The 23,058-nt window shown below is 42.4% G+C and overlaps 1 protein-coding gene across 4 annotated transcripts in view; it reads right to left on the bottom strand.

Annotated features, from left to right (window-relative positions):
* Nucleotides 1-23,058, bottom strand: part of jade2 (jade family PHD finger 2) — a 202,354-nt gene that overhangs the window by 35,987 nt on the left and 143,309 nt on the right. For 3 of the 4 annotated variants that reach the window (XM_062970359.1, XM_062970360.1, XM_062970358.1), the window contains exons 7-9: nucleotides 19,461-19,628; nucleotides 18,744-18,860; nucleotides 6,046-6,507 (exon numbers count right to left, since the gene is read on the bottom strand). In XM_062970359.1, coding sequence (XP_062826429.1) covers nucleotides 6,046-6,507; nucleotides 18,744-18,860; nucleotides 19,461-19,628 — 747 coding nt within the window. The remainder of the gene's footprint in view (nucleotides 1-6,045; nucleotides 6,508-18,743; nucleotides 18,861-19,460; nucleotides 19,629-23,058) is intronic. The other variant, XM_062970361.1, reaches the window with a different exon arrangement.

Here is a 23,058-nt window from a genome sequence, read left to right on the forward strand (position 1 = left end):
TATTGGCCGTTGCCCGTCTAAGTGTTAATCAGGGTTGACCCTACTTAACATCCAAGATTAGACAGGATCTGGAGCCTGTAGAGTATTAAAATCCTAGCAGCAGGATTGTTCCATGAAAATTTGTTACGTCTTCATAATTCAGAGCCAAGTAGGCAGGTTGAAATACTTTATATCACTTATAATAGGGTGCATGTTTTGACTGCCAGGAGAAGTATGTTATTCCTCAGAGCAAAGGTTTTAAAGAGCAAGGAGCAATATTAGTAAGGAACTATACACTATTTAAAGACTCCTTTACGCCATTGTGAATGAAGAATGAATGAATCATGATGAATTGTCCTTTTATACAGAGACAGAAACCAAGATAGTTACTAGTTAACTTGGAATTATTCTAATAAAAGAGTAAATTTAGTTCAATTTATTTTAAACTAAATGACTGGTTTAAATTAAAACTACAGAATTACAGAATTGGGTTATAACAATTTATTAATATAATGAAGAAAGTTAAAAAAAATCCAAGCTACTTCTTATATATTTTTATTTTTCCCAGCTAGTTCTTTACTTGTTGCCTATTCTTCTGGATTTTTGCAAACCTCCTTAAAAGCTCCGTGGAGTTGGAGTCACAACACATTAAAGAAATGGCTGGGTAGGGCAATAAAATTCAAAGGACGGGAGAAAGTGGAAGCAAGAGAGGAGGTTTGGGTATATATATATTTAAAAAATCAGATCTATGTTCCATTTTCTTAGCTCCTATAATAGGGATGTGGTGGGGTGTGAGAAAAATAATGGACTGCATTTAAAACTTTATTCAAGTAAGAATTTTAATGCAGGTATTTAACTCACATTTAAATAGTAATTTAACAGAGGCTTAATTGCATAACATAAATCCAAGTGAATTAGATTTTTTAAAAAGCTTATTAACAATTAACAAGACATATTAATTCTTATCTACCAATTTTCCTATCTCTGCTTTTAAACACTAGGTTACTTCAGCAGCCCCAACCAGCCTGTTCATGCCCAAAAATTTATCCCAACCCTAAAAATACAATAGTCCCCTAGACATCAGGAGTGGAACAGGGGACCTGGAAGTTTCATTTCTTCCAGTTGTATTTTCTTTCAGGGTACTGATGTCTGACCCTGTAGGATAATAAACTCAACAGTGATTGTACCTTTCAGCTCCCCCAGTTGCAACTTCTATACTCACTAGAGGGAACTTTGAACACATTCTAAGCCAGTATGAATGGACAAATACCTTATGTGAACACACTGGACCCATACTCAAAACATGGTTAGAAGGGGTTGCAATCCAACAGGGAGTGGGAATATTTGTAATATGAAAAGGGTTAGAAGAAACTTGAATGTGGCAGTTGGGTGGGAGAGGGGCAGCACCACGGTGGACCAAGAGAAGAGGATGATTCCACAGAGGAAGGTTGTAGAAACCAGGTAGCCCTGGTAGTACGGAAAGCATAATATCTACCACAAAGGAGAGCTCACATTTAAAGTAATGCAGCATCCCCTCCTAAAAGGCTAGATGAGAAAATATTCCTCTTCTTTAAAGACATCTTAAGAGATAACCTTCACACTAGTGGTCTTATCTGTGTTGTTTTTAATAATTACTGATTTTAAAAAAATCATTCATCTATTTCAGCAGTTCTTAAACCTTGGTCCTCCAGGTGTTTTGGATTTCTCTGGAGATTTTTAAATGGAGTCTGGTTGGCCCCGTCAAAGGTGCTTTGGCTGTGTGTTCCAAATGGCAGGAAGGAGATTCTGGTTTCTTCCAACTCTATGATTTTATGGGCTTCAACCAACAGAGGCCTCAGATAGCTTGGCTAACTGTCAGGAATTCTGGGAATTGAAGTCCAAAACTTCTGGAGGACCAAAGTCAAGGTACCACTTGCCTATCTCCTCATATACACAAATGTTTCATTATAATGAAGGTGCTTTCATCCCCGAAGCATATATTATTCTCCTTCATCCTCCACTGTAAACTAAAGTACCCTGTTTTCACATCTTGCAAAATTACAGTATCAATCTTTATTCATTAAAGCAAGTTACTTTAAAAATGATTTCTGAATATACTTAATTTTGGATAATCCAAGACTGTGGTTCTTTCAATGACAGACTTTTTGTTAAAACAATCAATGAAGACAAAAATGTTCATATAAGGACAAAGATCACGGGTAAATATATAGCTGAGTGAAGACCTGAAGACAGATCTTGCAGGTACACTGTTTCTCACTGCATAATCATATAATCTAGGGCAGAAGTTATAAAATTACTTAGGCGATTTAGGAATTGCTATGCTACTTTTAAAACACTTTAGCCCAATTATAAGACATTCTGGGATTGTCAACTGCTTGTTGCAAATTATGTGTAGAAGATAATACTACCAAGTACTGTGGGAGTCCCATATTCAATCATGTGAACAGTCAGTTTGCATTCAACATTATACTTCCTTGTCCCTCTACCAAAACCCCCTAATATTTCATCAAACAATTCCCACAATTATCCTCCATTTGTGCTTTGTGATGTCTCTGTTCTTAGTCCTTGGCCTCCCTCTGTTGTTTGGAGTTAAACAAAAATTTCAGTCTCAAAAATGTTTGTGGATTAATCAAGATAACTGCACCCTATGAATTTTGTTAGTCTTGTCTATATCTCTTGTCATGATTGCTCTTCAGGTGTCAGGCACCCAAATGCTCTTAAACAGCTCTGTTCATTCCAAGTAGGAAGGTTCCTGAGGTCGGTGACAGTTGAGGTACATGCCACCTTTATAAAAGACTGCTTTTGGTCTCACTAGTGTTCTAATCTGCATTATCACTTCCTCTGCATGAAACCATAGGGTAAGAATATATATGGAGATGTGAAATGCGACACTTCAGTACATTAAGGGTGCCTATTTTAGCTCAAGTAACTTCAGCACTTTCTCAAGTACCTTCAGTACATGTACAGTGTAAGACAACAAAGATGAGCCAAACGAAACTGGATGAAAAGAAAACTGAAGCAATGAGGATTGGGGTGGCTGGGAGCTAGGAGAGAGGAAAGAGAACTGAAATTTCAGCCAGTAAGGAGGTTCCCTCCTTCTGACCTTGTGGGGTCACAGCATTGAGATACTTCTGGATGTATCAATTTGATTTCATTTGCATCCTGCCTTTTTCCCAAATAGGTCTGAAAGTGCCTTACAATATAAGTTACAAAACAGCTAAAACAGTGTGGAGTAGAAAAAAAGTTGAGCATTACACCATCAACCCAATCAAAACACTATTTTTACAACATTAACTTAAAACAAGATTTAAAAATACATGACATACATATTGCATGAAAATACCCACATTATTGTAGCAAGAAAAAAAAAGGGGGGGGGGTTTGCAAAGTTTCCTGGGACTGTTCTAGTAGACATAAGCAGTTGGAAGTCCCTTCCCCAATATGGAAGAGGGTCAGAGCAAAATTCACCTGGAACAAGTTTCCAATGTACTCAAGATATGGATGGGGAATAGTAATAGACACAAATCTGATCACCAGAGATTCAATGTAGTTTGTCCAATTCAAAGTCAGAGAAGATCTTGAATCCTCTCAGTAGACAGTACCTTGGGCAGATTTATATAGGTTGATTATCCCTTTTCTGAAATGCATAAGACCATATGTGTTTTGAATTTTGGATTTTTTTTCCAGATTTTGGAACACATGCACTTGCATAGACATACATAATGATATCTTGGAGATGGGGTCTGGATTTAAAGATATAATTCATTTATTTTATACAGTATTTTCAATATTGCTGTGCATCAAACAAAGTTTGTGTATATTGAATCACAGGAAAGCAGATGGGTTATTATGCTAGCCACCCATGCGGACAATTCTGAAGTATTTTGGATTTCAAGAAACTATACCAACCTATAATTCAAAGTAGGGCCTGTGATATCCATGAGGAAATCATCGCACAGACAACTATGCAACATTTATATTTTAAGCAGGCCACTTATAGTTTCTGATTTGCAAAATGGGTGCAGAGAACAAATACTGTTTTAGAATCTTTCCTATTAATCAATCAAATCTGAACATTAAGAAGAACTTCCTTACTGTAAGAGTTGTTCAGCACTGGAACTCTCTGCCTCAGGGTGCGATGGATGCTTTTTCCTTAGAAGCATTTAAACAAGAGGCTGGATGGCCATCTGTCATGGGTACTTTGATTGTGCTTTTCCTGCATGGCGGGGGGGATGGCCCATGCAGTCTCTTCCAACTCTATTATTGTATGATCCTAAGACCATTTCATCTCAGAGCAATATGTAGAAAAAAGGTTAGCCTTCTAGGGTTGGCTCCCCCACGGGATGACACCAGAAGGTCTCTCTTTTTTTCTGGCTATCTGTAACAAGTGGGAGGAGTAACTCAAACTATAGTAAGTTTTTCCTTATCTGCTGGCAAATCAACCATCTCAAAGCTTATCTCTTCTATATCTATTTGCATTAACTACAATCTCTTTCTTGCTTCTCCCCACTTTCTCCTTCCCTGTACTTTAATTTCCCAGTGGTGTTTACTGGGCAATTTGTTCTGCTTCTTCCATCTCACAAGTTGTTTACACAGAGCCAGTTTTGTCCTCATATCCTCTGCTTTCCATAGTTTCATGACTGGATCTGACAGTGTTTTGTGCCTATATAGGTGTGAGTGCGTAGATAACAAAAAGAGAAATGAACAAGAAACCAGGACTATCGGCAGTGTGGCAGTTTGGGGAGCAGGATTCTAATAAATCTCTTTTTACTGTCTTGCATTCATCAGCACAAGCAGCACTAGGCACAGCAGGGGGAAGGCAAGAGGAAAGGAAGGAAAGGAAATGAGTCACTTCAATAACATTGTCCATTTGTTTGTTTGTTTGCAAAAAAAGGCAGTGTCAAAAGCATTCCCTGGTCTTACCTGCAAACATATGTCTGTTTATTACAAAAATCACAGAAGAGTCTGCAGACAATAGTTTTAATGAAAACAAATACCTCTCTTCACCAGTGATTCTGTTATGTGGGGAACCAGAAATTATATTTTCTCAGTGTGCTATAGACCAGACTGTATTTGTGGCCACTAGCTACAATTGTTTCTTCCTTTCCTGGAAACTTACCAGGAACCAGCAGCCAATGGCTCAGGGTCTAGTACTGGTCCAAGGACCACGAAGCAATGCTGTAAACCACCCTGCCAGTGTGATTTTAATTTAATTATACTAGGACAGTCCAAAATGCATTTCAGGTGCTTCTGTTTTAATATGGAGAAACCAGAAAATTTAATGAGCATTTGACTTTCTTCCTCTCTCCAATCAATGATCTCCCTGATGATGAATGACACCCATCATCAGGGAGGGTGGACAGAGAATTGTTAACCAAGAGTGGAAGGCCCCTTTTCATTACACTAAAAGAAAAACATCAGAAAAACAAAACCCAATAGAATTTGTGGTTTTATTCTTAGCATCTGTGATAGTTTGGAATTATTGATTGACCTCAACAGCTGTAAAACAGGGAAATATGCTGCCTTGGAGGGATGTAGAGTCTCATTCCATTGAAGTTTTAAAGCAGAGGCTGTATGGTCATCTGTTGGCAGTGCTTTGGGTGTGTGTTCCTGCATGGCCGAATGGGGTTGGCCTGGATGGCCCTTCTGGTCTCAACCAACTCTATGAATCTATATATTGCCTTTCTCCCAATAAGAGATTCAATGCATCTTAATGAAATTAAACAACCAGGAGTGGAGAATCTTCTTTATTTTTGTGCCAAGCCTTTCAAAGCACCAAGGACCTTCTCCATTTCTAAGGGCAAGTGAGAGAGACTGGTGCCCCTCTCATCTTTGCCAACAAAGGGAGTGGCAAATGAAAGGATGAAATGTCATGAATAATAGCCATAACAAAAACAAATTGGTGGAAAATGAGCACAACAAAAACTAAGGGCAGGCACTGCCAAGTTTAAGTGACTGTTGCAGAAATCTGTCAGACTAATGGAGCAAAAGAATTATTGGAAACTGCTTAGTTCACCTTGAAAGAGCAGCAGAGGACATTTTTACTTAGCCAGGAATTCTACTCACCCTCTCAAGATCCTGCCTGAGGTGTGTGAAGAGCTTCAAGCGCCGGTACAGCACATCCTGTTCTTGCTGAGCTAAGTTGTCCACTTCATCGGTTTTGAGTGTCATCAGGGGCTTGTTACAATTGGCTTTCCTCTTCATCTTCCAGTACTGATAGACAAAATCAACCAGCCACTCAGTAAGGTCAAGGTTCTCGGCCACCTCAGAGGGCTTCACAAGGTCATAGAAATCTTCCTCCAGCTGCTGGAGCTTCTGCTTCCTCAGTGTCATCTTTTCCATTTCTAGCTTGCTTTGGTCTCCTTCCATCCGTGCGTCATCTGGTGGCTTGGTGGCACCGCTGCTGTGCTCCAGGCAGAAGGACTTGAACTTCACTTCATCATTCTCTGCTAATAGTGTCCGCATGTCCAGATTGTGTTCAAAGGCGCATGTGACGTGGAATGCTGTGATGCACGAAGGCATGGAGCACTGGAGGGGGCAGGAAAAACAGAGCCTGAGTATGACACCCCAGGGGGCTAACTCACATCATTCACTGCTATCTGAGATCGCTGATACCAGAGTATCGCAACTCAGGTCAGCTACTGTAATTAAAGCCATAGGCATGAGTGAGAGAAAGAGAAAGTGCTGCATCCCCACTGCCTTTTATTTTGGACTTTTTGATTTTCTTGACGAGAAAACCCTCTCCATATATCATCCCATCCCATGCCGCTTCTAATGCCAGAAAAGAACACGCTTATATGCCACACATTCCCTCCTGCTGTGTTGGCTGCCCGCAGCTCATTTCTAACAGATTTTTCTAAGAGGTAATTCAGATGATATGGTGTCCTAGGCATCATTCACAATCCTTGGCTCAGTAAAACTTACACACAAATCACTTTCAGAGAAGAGATATCTATTTTTATTTTGCGGAGTGAGACTGCAGGAGGCACAATGTTTGTAATTTCTTTTTGTAACCTACCCGGCTATGTACCGTGGCACTGAAGACAGGGCTGGACTAAGAGATTTTGCTGCCTGAGGCAGGTGACATGTTTTCCCCTAATTCTAAATATAGGCTGGCAACTGACCTTGCTCCAGCACTGGCAATTGGATGAAGTCTTTCACTACATGTCAGTAAAACATGCTAATTTAAGGGATGTAGGACACAGAGGGTGTCTTGGAAGGAAGAGCTGGGAACAACTACCTTCTGTATCTGCTACTTGATGATGTTGCTGCCTCCTCTGCCTAATCATAGGGCTGGTTCTGAGTAGAGAGAGGAATGAGTTGATTCCATATTAACTCTCAGAACCTCACATAGAGTATAGAGGATGCAGATTATGTGGCATGTCTCAAAGATAAGATTCCTCTGAAGTATATCATTATTCGCTTAAAGAACAAATGAAGTGGATAAATCTTGTTTTCCCAGTATTTTTTATTCCTTCCACAAAGCTCTAACCTGGCCATGCCCTTGGATTTGCTTTCTGTAGTTAGGAGGTTACTGATACTTTAGCCAGTATGTTGGTCAAAAAGTGAGCCTGCTTCTTAGCGGGGGGTTGGACTGGATGGCCCATGAGGTCTCTTCCAACTCTATGATGCTAGGTGTCAGAAAATGATTATCACCTGTGATGTCTGAATAGAGGAAGGGAGGTTTTCCCATCCTAACACACACACATGGTCACAGACACAACAGTTAATATGGGGCCTAAATATACTAAAAACAACAGATCCTGTCTCATCTTGGAAACTAAGTAGGGTCAGGCCTGGTTAGTACTTAAACAGAGACTGACAATGAATACCAATCAATGATGAGGAAGGATCTGATAAAACTGCCAGAGTATTCCTTGCCTAAGAAACCCATATGAAACTCATGGAGTTGCCATAAGTCAAAAGGCTAGTTGAAGGCACATGCACAAAGACAACAGTTAAGAGGACATCTTTGGCTTTTTGGTGGTGATTACCAGAGGAAGTTCTGTCATGCAGATGCTATAAGTATCTGTATATTGATATGGAAAGTGATTTCCTGTTAGAATAATGGTTCCCTAACTTAGATTCCCAGATCGCCTACAGCTCTCCAAATCCTTGACCAATGGCCATAGATGGTTGGGACCTCTGGGAAGTGAAGTCTATGAACATCTGGGGATCTAAGCTTGGGAATGACTGCACTGGAAGTAGAAAGTAAAGCCCCTGGAGTAGAGCCAGGCAGCAAAGCATAAAAGCATAAAAGGAGCATGAATAGAAGCTGATTAATGAGGGAGTTGAGTTTGGGATGTTTTGTAGTACTTGTTTAATGATCTATATTCATAAATGATTTATAAATTGTTTTTCTGCCCATTAGGGTCTCCAAAACTGCAATATAAAAACAACTTTTTTAAAAAGCACTACCATGTGATGTTAATAACAAGAAAGCAGGCTGTGAAGAGATCTTAAACCTCCCATTGAATTAATGTTGTTGAAATTGTTGAAATTATGACTTTGTCTATGCTTAGAAATCAGGGGAGTATAAGCATTGTTGCCGCTCAATGTTATGTCATTTCTTTGACACACTTGGGGTCCTATGAGTGGGAATGACATCCCATAGTTATTTCACACTTAACTGTGCTGAGTCCTGCATGAAGAAAGCAGCATGGGGTGAGTGGGGTTAAAACACTCCTGGAAGGAGAGTGTCTTTATTAGTATTCTTTTGGTATAGTGTAATCTCTAATTTGTGGCATTAAAAAGAAAAGGGGGAAAGTGGACCCCAGGTTATGACAAAGATAATAAAAGTTAACTTATTAAAGCTCACTGCAGTGGCTAAATAGCTGTCAACAGTTATTGTATAGAGTAACTTAGACAATTTTGTTAAAGTCCTCCCTGGTTAATTTGTTTTGTCATTTCCCTCCTCCCACAAGCAGAAAATCTGAGGTGCCATTCCCCAAAGAAGATAACACATGAAACCGTTAGTTAGATGTCACTCTTTGCCGTCTCTTCTTGGATTCCCTCACTATTCATTAACTGTGGGATTTTTTAATGGCTCAGAGTGTCAGGTAATTATTTAAGCCATAACCCTTAAGAAATCAGTCTACACCAGCTGCTAATGACCAGTTAATTGGAATAAGAAACCATTTTGAGAGGTTTATTGCTCTCAGCATCCGACTGAATGGTTTACATAACACGGATCTTGTGGTTAAGAAGGAAAGTCACTTCAGCATGAAGCAACTACATTGAGGGGGGATTTCCTGCAGGGTACTGAAAAGTAATTTGGAATGCTGCATATTCTCAATGGAGTGTGAGGACAAATGTCATTTCAGGAAAGAGGAAAAACATTTTTTTAAAAAAATCTTTGCCAAACTGGTCCCCACGGTGCTTCTGCTTTGCTGAACTCTAGAAAATACCTGGTAAGGCAAAGCTGCAAGGGGGTATAAGTCTTATCTGAAGAGATTTGAACCCTAAATCAATTTCTCTAGAAGAGTCAGTCCCTCACTCCCCCTTTAGGGATGACTGAGGCAGACTTGGGAATGGTTCACACTACACAATTATACACTATGATCCCACTTTAACTGACATGGCTGCATCGTATAGTATAGAAAGCTATATGGCACTATAAATCCTCGGGTGAGAATTCTTCATGGCCCACCCTATAAACTGCAAAACTCAGGGTTTTATAGGCTGGAACCAACGCAGTTAGAATGGATTCATAGTGCTATAAGTGTATGGTGTGAAAAGATCCCTGGTTTTAAAGAACAGGCATTTCTAGTCTGGTCCTTGCACCACATGATCTCAAGGAGAGATGGACAGTAATACTGTGAGGTGGTGCAGGTTGAGTATCCTTTATCTGAAATACCTGGGAACAGAAATGTTTTGGATTTCGGAATACCTGTAATTGCATATACATACATAATGAAATACCTTGAAGATGAGACCCAATTCTGAACATGTTACATATACACCTTATACACATTGCTGGAAATAATTTTATACACAACATTTTTAATCCCTTTGTGCACAAAATAATATTTTTTTACTCTAAAGCATCAGTAAGCAAATGGAGTAATTAATCCAGCCACCCCTGTGGACAATTTGGAGATTTTGGAATTCTGGATAAGGAATATGTGATATTGTGGGGATGACCAGCCACCAGTGGAGTGACTCACAGAAATAGCACCTATATAAGAGGTGAGCTGGAATCCCCTACACAAGACTTGCAACCAAATATTTAAAACTGCATTCATCACCAAGGTTTGGGAACCCAGTGTGGAAAGCAGTTGAAAATTCTGGGTACTAATCTTCTATAGTTTTTGCCAGATGCACAGTGAGAAACCAGCATCACTTCCCAGCTTTATGAAGCAAGCCTGATCTGCTATAACATGGCTTTTACTGTGGGCATGTCTAATGTGAATATTTCAAGGGAGGGATAAGAGAGAATATGTTGAAAAGAGGCGAAAGAGTTACTTTCCTTAGTCTTACTACAGTCTGAGGTTACAGCCTTTTACCAACAATAAACCGCTTTGTCTGACTTCTTGTTTGGTAGTCAAAGCTGTAATTTTACTGCATACATAGCTACATAGCCACTGATGAAGCCAATGTTTATATTGGAGTAACATCTGGGGGTACTTTAAAAGGAGGGATTGGAAAGATCCTTTGCACTGTTTTACGTACTTAACTAGCTGGAGCACTACGATGAAAATGGCAAGAAATCGTCTGACTCTAGCACAGCATTCAAGCTCCTGAAATAAATGAATCCATTTCCCTCTGTTCTCTCCCCTTTCCATTTGCGTCACAAACAGTATTAATATCATTATTAAATTGTTTATGGCTTTTGCAAGAACAACAGCCTACACTGTGCCCTTTTGCGCAGGAAAGATTATCTGCACTACCTTAGAGATAAAACAAATAGAATGCCTCCCATCCTGGGTTTCTTCTGACAGATGGCAAGTAGCAGTTGTCAGGGACTCTGCCCAAAATGCAAATAGGAAATAATTAGCAAGCTGAGCTGATGGGTCAACAATGAAGAGTACCTGTTCAGCAGTAGTTGCCAAAGAATATGTCACAAAAAGTGAAAATGAAGACTTTTTTTTTTTAAAATTGACAATTCTTTCATTTGTTGAATTGCAGAGGTCCCTCCTCACCCCCACAACTTGTAGAATGAACCTATGCAGCTAGAATATACTGCAAGGTCGACTAGATAGAGGTAGCAACAGTGGTAATGTTTATACATAACAACAGGAGATTAGTCCACAGATCTGATTATCCTAGGTTAAAACATGCTTAGCCCAATGCTATAGTTAAGCAGTTCAGCAATAATTGGCTCACAACATGCCAGTATGTGTATATAAGCAGGTAGGTAGTGTCATCGCTTTCACCCCTGCCCTAAGCCCTTGGGCAAAGAAGAAAGGTCAACCAGAGGCCCCCAGATCATGCCACAATTTATGTACTCATTACACCCTCATTTCCACCTTTACAGATGAGGGACAAAGAGTGCATCAACACTGTAGAATTAATGTACTACGACAACATTTTACCTACCAAGGCTCAATGCTATGGAATCATGGGAGTTGTAATTTTGTAAGATTTTTAGATTTCTCTGCTGAAGAGTGCTGGTGCCTCCCCAAACTACAACTCCCACAATTCCACAGCATGAAGCCACGGCAACTGCATTAATTCTACTGTGTAGTTAGTCCCAGAACTATGAGTAAAAAATAAAAATAAAACCCCATCTCTCTCCCTGCAGAAGAAGTTAACCTGTGTACGTATAATAGCCAGGAGTACTCCAGAGCTTGACAGAGAGTTTTATTCTGAAAAAAATAAGGTTTAAGTCACATTTGAGGGGGAGGTATCATCTCTTGGGGCATCCTTCTCCAGGCAACAACTTGGCAAGTGAAGTTACAGGAAACCAGTTAGATTTAAAGCTACCAAAACAAAAATCTATAACATCTACTCCCAATAACTACAAACAAGTCCCTTGTTATTTACAGATTAGAGGAAAGCCTTGATCTCTGATGTTAGCAAAGGTACCCAGTAATGGCCAGGACACCCCTGGACCTCAGTCTCAACTACTGTAGTGACAAATGATAGCCCAGATATGAGTGACCATCAAGCAGGATGGAATAGATTCAGCTCAACTTGACAGACTGAACTTTGTTCCAGGGTTTGGAAGCAGAACCTATACAAAGCCCTGCTGAATCTGGGGCCAATCCAAAGCACCAGTGCTCTAAACTAGTCTCAGATTTAGGTGACTGTATAGATGAGCTCTCAGTTTTCCTCTCCCACCTTGCCATTTTGTCATGTTTTGTCATGTAACACCATTAAGCTGTATTCCTGGCATTGCAGAGGGGTTAGCTGGTGCCTATTGGAAGAGCACTTTGGTTTTCTTGATGTTCAAAGAGAAGCCAAGCTTCTCGTATGCTTCTGCGAAGGTGTTTAGAGTGGCTTGTAGGTCTTCTTCTGAATGCGCACAGATTACGTTGTCATCGGCATATTGGAGTTCTGTAATAGATGTTGTGGTGACCTTGGTTTTGGCTTTCAGTCTGCTGAGGTTAAATAGCTTGCCATCTGTCTGATAGATGATTTCCACTCCTGTGGGAAACTTCCCATCAACAAGGTGAAGTATCACAGTAATAAAGATGGAAAATAAGGTAGGGGCAATAACACATCCCTGCTTGACACCTGATTCCACCTTAAATGGGTCACTTTGGGAGCCGTTGCTGTCCAAGACTGTTGCCATCAGGTCATCATGGAGGAGCCAAAGGATGTTCACAAATTTGTCAGGGCACCCGATTTTTTGGAGGATGGTCCAGAGAGCACTGTAATTCACTGTGGCGAATGCATTTGCAAGGTCAATGAATGCCATGTACAGTGGTTGGTTTTGTTCCCTGCATTTTTCTTGGAGCTGTCGTGCAGTGAAGATCATGTCCACTGTTCCTCTGGAGGGGCGGAAGCTGTTCTGGGATTCTGGGAGGGTGTCTTCTGAAACAGGGAGAAGGCGGTTTGCAAGGATTCTTGCGAGGATTTTCCCAGCGGAGGTTAGAAGGGAGACACCGAGATGGTTTCCGCAGTCTGTTCTATCCCCTTTCTTGAAAAGGGTGATGATGTTGGCACCCTTGAAGTCTGCTGGGATTTTCTCGGTCACCCACACTTTTCAATGAGCTGGTGGAGTTGTTGTATCAGCTCAGGTCCACTCCCTTTGAAGATTTCAGCAGGGATCCCATCAGGTCCACTGGCTTTGTTATTTTTTTGTTGGCTGATGGCATTGTTGACTTCAAACTAGGCGGTGCTGCAAGCTCATCCCTGGTTTGTTGTTGCGGGATTTGTGAGAGGGCCTCTTCGGCCACATTGGAGCTGAGATTCAGAAGGTTCTGGTAGTGCTCTTTCCAACATAGTGCAATTGACATTTTGTCCTTCAGAAGTTTGGTTCCATCTGATGAGCGTAGAGGCTGTATGCCATGGTTTCTTGGTCTGTAGATGATCTTTGTGGCTTTGAAAAATTCCTGAGCATCATGGGTGTCTGCAAAGTGTTGGATTTCTTCAGCCTTATTTGTTCACCAGATGTTCTTGAGTTCTCTAGTCCTTCTCTGGACCTCAGCTTTTGCACTAGCATAGGTCTTTTTCTTAGCAGCACAGCTGGTGTCTCTCTGCCATGGTTGGAAGGCTTTCCTTTTGTTATCAATTAGCTGTTGGATCTCTTTGTCGTTATCGTCAAACCAGTCTTGATGTTTCTTAGTTTGATATCCAATGGTTTCTTCACAGGCTGTGATGATGGAGGTCTTCAGTTTGTTCCAATGTTCCTCAACATTTTCGTAGTGTTCTGTGGGTAGATGATCCTTGAATGTTGTTTGGAGAAGGGCTCGTTTGGAGGGCTCCTGAAGGGCTTGGGTGTTCATTTTACGCCTTATTCTTCTTCCTTGGAGTCTGCGTTTGGGGGCGATCTTGATAGCCATCATGGATCGATTAACCTGTAGTCTGTTTAGCAGTCATCAGCATCTCTCATGGCTCTTGTGAGAAGCACATTGCGGCTGTCTCTGGCACGTGTAATAACATAGTCCAAGAGGTGCCAATGCTTTGACCAGGGGTGCTTCCATGATGTCTTGAGCTTGTTTTTCTGGCGGAAGAGCGTGTTGGTGATGACAAGATTGCCATTCCAGTTGCTGTTTCCGACCCCATCTTTTCCTATGATCCCTGGCCACAGGTCGGAGTCCCATCTGACTCTTGCATTAAAGTCCCCCAGGAGGATGATTTTGTCCTCCTTCGGTATCTCTGATAGGACGGTGTCCAGATGACAATAAAAATTTTTCCTTGATGTCTTTGTCAGCATCTAGTGTTGGTGCATAGGCACTTATGATGGTTGCCTGTTGGTTTCTGGCAAGGTTAATTCAGAGGGTCGAGAGTCGTTCGTTCATGCCAATGGGTGCTTCAGTCAGGTGCTTCACGAGGTCATTTCTGATAGCAAAGCCAACTCCGTGTATTCTTCACTCTTATTCAGGCAGTCCCTCCCAGAAGAAGGTGTAGCCTCCTTTTTCTTCCTTCAGCTGTCCCTCTCCTGCTCTCCAGGTCTCCTGAAGGCTGCTATGTCGATGTTAAAGCGCCCCAGCTCCCTTGCAATGATAGCAGTCCTGCGTTCGGGGCGTTCACTTTCAGTGTTATCCAACAGTGTCCGTACATTCCAAGTTCCAAAGTTCATTTTAATTTTTTGGCTGCAGAGTGGTGACCCCTCTGGACGCAGCAGTCCAGTCAGGGATAAGAGAGGCAGACTATGTTTAGGGCACCTTTTCTAGCCCCTTCCCTGTGTGGGGTGAGCAGAGCAGATCCTAAAAAGGGCTGCTCAGTCATGGATATAGCTGCCGGACCACTCAATTGCCTCGGACCTTGAGGTAGAGCGACTGAGTCCATATCCACCGCCCATGTGCCAGTCTGTGACTAGGGGCTTCCAGATTTCACAGTCCTGCCTCCGTCGCCACTCGCTGATCGCCATGGGACTTTTGTTGGATTGGTTTTTTTTTTCTTGGAAGACGCCTGCGTGTGATTTTTTTAATGTGTGGAGGTCAGTGCACAGCCACAAACTAAGCTATGCTCTATTTTCCTATTTTTAAAGTTGTTTTATAATCTTACATATGGGATTGACAGAGGGAGCTGACAGAGGGAGCTCACCCACTCTCCCCAGATTTGGATCGCCGACCTATTGGTCAGCAATTTCGCCGACACAAGGGATTTACCCATTGCGCCACTGTGGGCTCCAATAATGGGGTTATAGTCCATTTTATCACAGCAGTATTGGAATTTGCAGTTTAGGGAAGGGCATTTAGAGTCCCAAAAGTCAGTGTTGTGCTGGACTCTGACTCTGGAGACCAGGAATTGAATCTCTACTCAGCCATGGAAACTCACAGTTTAGCTTTAGCTTGGACAGGAGACTACTAACAGTACTATCATTAGCTCTGGAGGACTATTACACAGGAGAAAACATACTTATTTTCTGTCCTCTCCTGTGTAGGGCTAAATCCCAAAGGGCTTATGTCTCTAACAGGTACATTTGTATTGACTATTAGCAAAAATAAATGCAGTGTGATTAATGTGACCAACTGCCTAAGGACGTAGTATCTTCTCCTTCCCTGGAGTTCTACAAGCAGCAGACAGCCATCTCTTGGGGATAATTTAATGCAGATTTTTGGCATCAAGCAGGAAGTTAGACGAAATGGTCTGTAAGTCTTCTTCCAGTGAGTCTATTCTGCAGTTCTGAATCAAAATACTTATTATTTCTGAGAGTCGACCAGTGTGATTAGATGTGTATACACACCAATATCTCTATATACTGATATCCCATACCTTAGTGATAATTATATAGAGAACTCCTGGCCTCAGAATAGTGAATATGCCTGTTGATGACCTGCATTTATGTTTTTGTTTACTTCTCGCAAGCCTTATTCCACAGCAGTTCTTGAAGCCCTTCGTATTGTTATTCAAATATCCACATTCAGTTTCATTCTGATAATACTGTAACTTCATTCCACTTTGGAAATATTATTTATGCCTTCATCAAATGGTGGCAGGAATCCCTTTCCTAGCATACCAGTACACACATTTTCTGCTTTTCTGTTATTGCATAGGATCATAGAAAGCTGCTTTTTAGTGTCTCACATCATTGGCCTATCTAGCTTATTGCTTCAACACTGACTTGCCAAGGTGCAGGTGAGACATCTTTCAATCACGCCTAGAGATGCTGGAGACTGAACTTACACCTTCCTCTTGCAAAACATATCCTCTGTCATTGACCACAACTGTTGCTTTTTAATAAGCAATACTCAGTATTGCTTATTAATATTCAAATAATGCTGGCTTGTCTTTTTTGGATGACTACTTTAGGCATTCTGCTCTTTCCACTACTACATAGTTCTTTTTATTAGTGGGACACAATCACTTTCACTGAGCTTTATGGATTTTGATCCCTTTTTGCCAGAAAGATTTTGGTTAAAGAAGATTATTTATCAGAGCTATAAAATTCACCTGCATGAGCAAAGCTCCAATCAAGATGCTGCTTGGCAGAAAGAGTAGGATTTACAATCTTAATGTGCTAGAAAGGGTGATAATATATTTCTAAATATCAATTTGATGCTCAATCCACTAACATGTTTTAAACAAATGCATCACAAATCTATTTTTCTTTCTCTTTTATAAAAAAAATCTTTTTTTTCTTTGTGAGGCTGGCACTGATGTAAGATTGACTCTCAGTCTTGGAAAGACTTAAGAAGTGTGGGTGCCAGTGAAGGAGACAATAACACACAGTTTTGTATTGCAAGTGACCTCTCATGCAAATTCATTCAGTCTGGGGTGCTGCAAAACTAATACATAGGCCACAGCTAAGAGGATGAACTCTAGGAGAAAACTGGATTCTCCCTCCACCTTTTGCACCCCCCTCTTCATGCTGCCAAGCGTAGCTGACTTGTTTCCCTGCCCTTCCGTTCTTTGAAAGCATTTGCCATTACGACAGAGCATCTCCATCTGCCAGGGTAAATAAGCAAATCCACCCAGAGGCATTACAAATGGAGTCGAATCTATGTTGGGAAGATTTAAAGAAATGTGTGTTAGCTTTCATTTCAGGCTGAAAAGGAATGCTTTGAAAGCTTCCTCTTGAAAGACCTTAAACACCGTAGAAATTTGATACTCTTTGTTCATGCTACACTTGACTTTTCTTTCACCAGATTAACTGCCGCTTGACACTTATACAGCATCACTATACACATCATCTTTAACTGTTCCTCCCTTTGGACAAAAGGTCAACACTTTGGTTATATTTTTTGCCGGTGAGGTGCACTAGGGCAGGACAGGTGTGATCAACAAAGTGAGAAAAAGCATTCTCCCCTAGTGACAGAACTGTATACCTGGACAATAAAGATGAAAAAATAACAAAAGATCTGAATTATTTTTTCTTTGTTGTTATGAGCCTTCAAGTAGTTTCTGACTTATAGAGACATTAAGGTGATCCTATCGTGGACTTTTCTTGGCAGGATTTGTTTTCAGAGTGGAGTTTGCCATTGCCTTTCTCTGAAGTTGAGAGCATGATTTGATCAAGGTCACCCAGCGGGTTTTCATGGTTGAGCAGAGATTTGATCTCTGGTGTCTTAAAATTCAGGTCTAGCATTCAAACTACTACACCATGCTGCCTCAACCATTCTTTTGCCATTTCCTACTACATTAAACAGAAATAGAATTAATTCTCTTTTACACACACATATCTCAGTGAAGAAACCAATGGTGGAAAAGACATGTTGTTGCCTTTCCCCCTTTCCTGTCAAAGCTAGCACATGGATAAGAACCTACGCCTTCATTCATACTCCCAAGTTTTCCATGGCAGGAAGAAATCGTTTCTTTCCCAGAAGAGGGAATTCTGTAAAAGGAATTGGGGCAGTCACCAGATGAAGGGGTGCTTGTCGGTCCGCTAGTTAGCTAACAAGTGGGTGCATGTATGGGCCCCCTCCATTTAATTTGTACAAATAAATGTAAATAATGTGAAAGGCCTGATCCTCTGTGTCTGAAAATCCTGATCAAGTATAACCAAGCTTCTTGTTTTTTTACCATAAACAGTCATCTCATTTTTCAAACTTAACTTCACACTAGTAAGAAGCAGAATCTCTTTTTTTAAAAAAATAAGTGAAACGAGATATTCCCAGGATGCTGGGCTCAACACCAAAGACCACAGCTTCTTTGCAAAATATATAGCACTTTGTGGTTGCATGCAAATGTCTGACAAAAAAATCTCATGGGGTTTGTTATTTTGGCAGAGGAATACTTACCAGTTCAAAATGAAATTTACCAGCGATTTCCCAAAGTGTCCTCTGAGTAAATGGATTGCATGAGGTGATGTAATGGGTGGCATTATTAACCATAAAAAAGCACTCTTGCCAAGAAAAGAACAACACTTTCATGTCTGGGGAAAGCTATAGTAATTGAGAATCCAGGAAATTGATTAGATGACCTTCTGTTGGCCTCCAAGCACGTGCTTCAAGGATGTCAAGCCAGCATAGCAACTATAGACTATAACGTGTTAAAGAATTATCAGCACAGGAAACAACACTGCTTAAAAGTTGGGAACTGCCACTCATGCCTGACTGACCTTTCCTCTGGTTGTTTACATGGGGTACTTGCCAGAGACTCTCAATATCCAGCGATGGTCAGCAAAATGGTAAGGCTATGTTCTTATTATTCTAAGGTGTACAAAGTCGCAAACATCTGGTTCTGTGGTTTTCATCTAATTAGTTACATACCTGAATACATGTTCCAGTACATTCCTTGCAAAGACTGCAAGACAAAGCCCATCTGCTTGCTGGGATATGTGAAATCTTTGTAATGGGTTCCATTTTTTCAGGACATCCAATGCTAACCTGAGCATAACACAACAGTGTATAAATGATTGGCTATCGTGTCCTTTCTTACAAGACAGTAAAACAGGGTGACTGTAATCAAAACATAAATATATACAGGTTGTAACACATGCCTTTAAAAACTATAGTTGTTTTCAAAAAACTCCCTAGTTGTTTTCAAAAAGCTAAAACAGACTACGGAAGAAAGAGAGAGAGAAGAAAGTACTGGCTTTCTATGGGCCTCCCCATGGGGGTTGGTTAAGACATTTAAAATTCTTCTTCATGTGATGAATCCCATCTGTTATATTTGCATGTGAAATGCAATATATGATCCAGAATTAAACGGTGGAAGTTGCCACCAGGAAAACACAGCAAGACTTGGTTTCCATGTGAGAATATCCCTGGGGAAAAGCATAACATACTCTACAGAAAAGATTTGGGATGTCTGAATTGCTTTTTTTGTGATTCAACTGTGCTTAGTAGTAATAAGCATTCAAATTTCAGGCCTTCTCAAGTGTCTCAGTTCAACATAAGCCATTATTCAAAGCCCCAGGCCTTCTCGACCCATCATCCCCATCCCACCCTTCTTCCTCTCTGGACAGAAATTACCCAGTATCTTACTTCAGGTATCCATAAGGCACAGCTAACGTGGACCCATTTAGTCCCACTTCGGGTGGGTTTTAGAGCTCCCCCTCTCCTTGGGCAGAGTAAACACTTTGGCTGGACTCCTAGGGCGCAGGTTCGGCAAAGCCAGTTTCCAAGGGGAACCTTCAGGATTCCATAGCAAGCCTAAGAAAATACAAAGGCAGAGGGTACTTAGGTGAGAGTTAGACAGCAACACTGTAAAAAGGGGAGGGGTGGGAAAACTGCACCCCTCCCCTTTTCACAGGCCTTTTGACAACACCTTTGACTCCCCCCCCCCCCCCGGGTGATACCTGGAACGTCCTGGAAACCCCCTCACAGATTCCCACATTTTAGGGAAGGTGGAAAACCCAAACCCACAAATTGCCACCCCTGGAATGACAGGTATATCAAAAATACTGTATCTTTGTGTAAACAACAACAAAAGCAGAACTCTGAAGTTATTTACAGATTTTGTTTTCAGCCAATTTTTTTTATGTGAATGAGTTCAAGCTGTTGTGGGGGTTAAAATTGGCCCTTGCATCCTCTGCAGTCACTCACCTCACTGCAGAAGATATAGTGATTGCGATGGCCACAAGCAGGGCCGGCCGGAGATATTTTTAAATGTTAAGCGGGGGTGCTAAAAAGCGCCCCCGCCACCGGCCCCGCCTCCCACGCCCTGGCCCCGCCCAGCGTGCCCTGGCCCCGCCTCCCACGCTGTGTGGGAGGCGGGGCCAGGGCGAATAGTGCGGGGGGCGGGGGCCAGAGTTGGCCCCGCCCCCTGGTCGCGGCCGCCGATCGCCCGGGCGATCGGCGGCCGCGACCAGGAAGTAAGGCCCGAATGGCCTAGCTGTGCTGTGCGCGTGCGCACAGCACAGCTAGGCCATTTTGCCCTTAGTCAACAAACTAAGGGCAAAAATGGCCTATCTGGCAGTGCGCATGCGCACAGCCAGATAAGCCATTTTTGCCCTTAGTTTGTTGACTAAGGGCAAAATGGCCTAGCTGTGCTGTGCGCACGCGCACAGCACAGCTAGGCCATTCGGGCCTTACTTCCTGGTCGCGGCCGCCGATCGCCCGGGCGATCGGCGGCCGCGACCAGGAAGTAAGGCCCAAATGGGCTATCTGCGCTGTGCGCACGGGCACAGCGCAGATAGCCCATTTGGCCCTTCCTGGCCGCGGCCGCCGGCCGCCCGGGCGATCGGCGGCCGCGACCAGGAAGTAAGGCCCGAATGGCCTAGCTGTGCTGTGCGCGTGCGCACTGCCAGATAGGCCATTTTTGCCCTTAGTTTGTTGACTAAGGGCAAAATGGCCTAGCTGTGCTGTGCGCACGCGCACAGCACAGCTAGGCCATTCGGGCCTTACTTCCTGGTCGCGGCCGCCGATCGCCCGGGCGATCGGCGGCCGCGACCAGGGGGCGGGGCCAACTCTGGCCCCGCCCCCCGCACTATTCACCCTGGCCCCGCCTCCCACACAGCGTGGGAGGCGGGGCCAGGGCACGCTGGGCGGGGCCAGGGCGTGGGAGGCGGGGCCGGTGGCGGGACGCTTTCCAGCTTGTCAACATCTCCCTTCAACTGTGGTGGCCAAAATTGGACACAGTATTCCAGGTGTGGTCTGACCAAGGCAGAATAGAGGGGGAGCATAACTTCCCTGGATCTAGACGCTATTCCCCTATTGATGCAGGCCAGAATCCCATTGGCTTTTTTAGCAGCCGCATCACATTGTTGGCTCATGTTTAACTTGTTGTCCACAAGGACTCCAAGGTCTTTTTCGCACACACTGCTGTCAAGCCAGGCGTCCCCCATTCTGTATCTTTGATTTCCATTTTTTCTGCCAAAGTGAAGTATCTTGCATTTGTCCCTGTTGAACTTCATTTTGTTAGTTTTGGCCCATCTCTCTAGTCTGTCAAGATCGTTTTGAATTCTGCTCCTGTCCTCTGGAGTGTTAGCTATCCCTCCCAGTTTTGTGTCATCTGCAAACTTGATGATCGTGCCTTCTAACCCTTCGTCTAAGTCGTTAATAAAGATGTTGAACAGAACCGGGCCCAGGACGGAGCCCTGCGGCACTCCACTTGTCACTTCTTTCCATGATGAAGACGACGCATTGGTGAGCACCCTTTGGGTTCGTTCGCTTAGCCAATTACAGATCCACCTAACCGTAGTTTTGTCTAGCCCACATTTTACTAGTTTGTTTGCCAGAAGGTCGTGGGGGACTTTGTCGAAGGCCTTACTGAAATCCAGGTACGCTACATCCACGGCATTCCCTGTATCGACCCAACTCGTAACTCTATCGAAAAAAGAGATCAGATTAGTCTGGCATGACTTGTTTTTGGTGAATCCGTGTTGACTATTAGCAATGACCGCATTTGTTTCTAAGTGTTCGCAGACCACTTCCTTAATGATCTTTTCCAGAATTTTGCCTGGTATTGGTGTGAGGCTGACCGGACGGTAATTGTTTGGGTCGTTCTTTTTTCCCTTCTTGAAGATAGGGACCACATTCGCCCTCCTCCAATCTGCTGGGACTTCTCCCGTTCTCCAAGAACTCTCGAAGATAATTGCCAGTGGTTCTGAAATAACTTCCGCTAGTTCCTTCAGTACTCTTGGATGTAGCTGGTCTGGCCCTGGGGACTTGAATTCGTTTAGAGTGGCCAGGTGTTCCTGGACAACTTGTTTCCCTATTTGGGGTTGGATTTCCCCCAATCCTTCGTCCATTCCATGTTGCTGAGGTTGAAGATGGCTTTCTTTTTGTGAGAAGACCGAAGCAAAGAAGGCATTAAGTAGTTCTGCCTTTTCCCTGTCCCCTGTCGCCATCACCCCATCTTCTCCTTGCAATGGCCCTATCGCCTCCTTTTTCTTCCTTTTTCTACCAACGTAAGCAAAAAAGCCTTTTTTGTTGTTTTTTATGTCCCTGGCAAGCCTGAGCTCATTTTGCGCTTTAGCCTTGCGAACCTTTTCCCTACAGGTGTTAAAGAAAACTCAGTATCCATTTCTTTTTCATTCTGATCTCATGAGCTGCAAAAACACTAAGGTTAAAATTGCTTTGAACTGACTGTTCCAGAGTGAATGGAATAAGAACTGTTACCCAAAAAAAAAAAAAAAAAAAGAGAGAGAGAGAGAGAGAGAGAGAGAGAGATCTGCAAGCCTGTCATTCCTATCCCTTCAGCAAGTTCAACAGCAATGTGATGAAGAGTGTATTTGTCTATTAGAAACAAAAATACATTAACAAGCTATGCCCATAACTTGTAGCACAATGCAGTACTCTCAGTAAACAAGACATTGGAGAAAAACAGTGAGATAAAGGAACAACAGATAAAGGAGTTACAACTCTGACCCCCACACAAATGCTGAGAGAGACCATTTCTATCCCTTTACGTGTGTGCAGGAGTAAATTCAGACATGTATGTATTGAAACACATACAGCAAAGAAGAACCTATCTGGCAAAAGGAGGAGAACTAGATTCCTGTATTATCATCTGTGTAAGAATTCTGGTGAACAAACACATGGATGAAAAAAAAAGTATATCCTGAAATGCTTTCTTGTAAACAACTGGTAAAAGTACTGAAACCCTTTCCTCTTTTGTATCTGATACTTCAGAGCTGTA

The sequence above is a fragment of the Anolis carolinensis genome, chromosome 2 (assembly GCF_035594765.1).
Source record: "Anolis carolinensis isolate JA03-04 chromosome 2, rAnoCar3.1.pri, whole genome shotgun sequence".
NCBI lineage: Eukaryota > Metazoa > Chordata > Lepidosauria > Squamata > Dactyloidae > Anolis > Anolis carolinensis.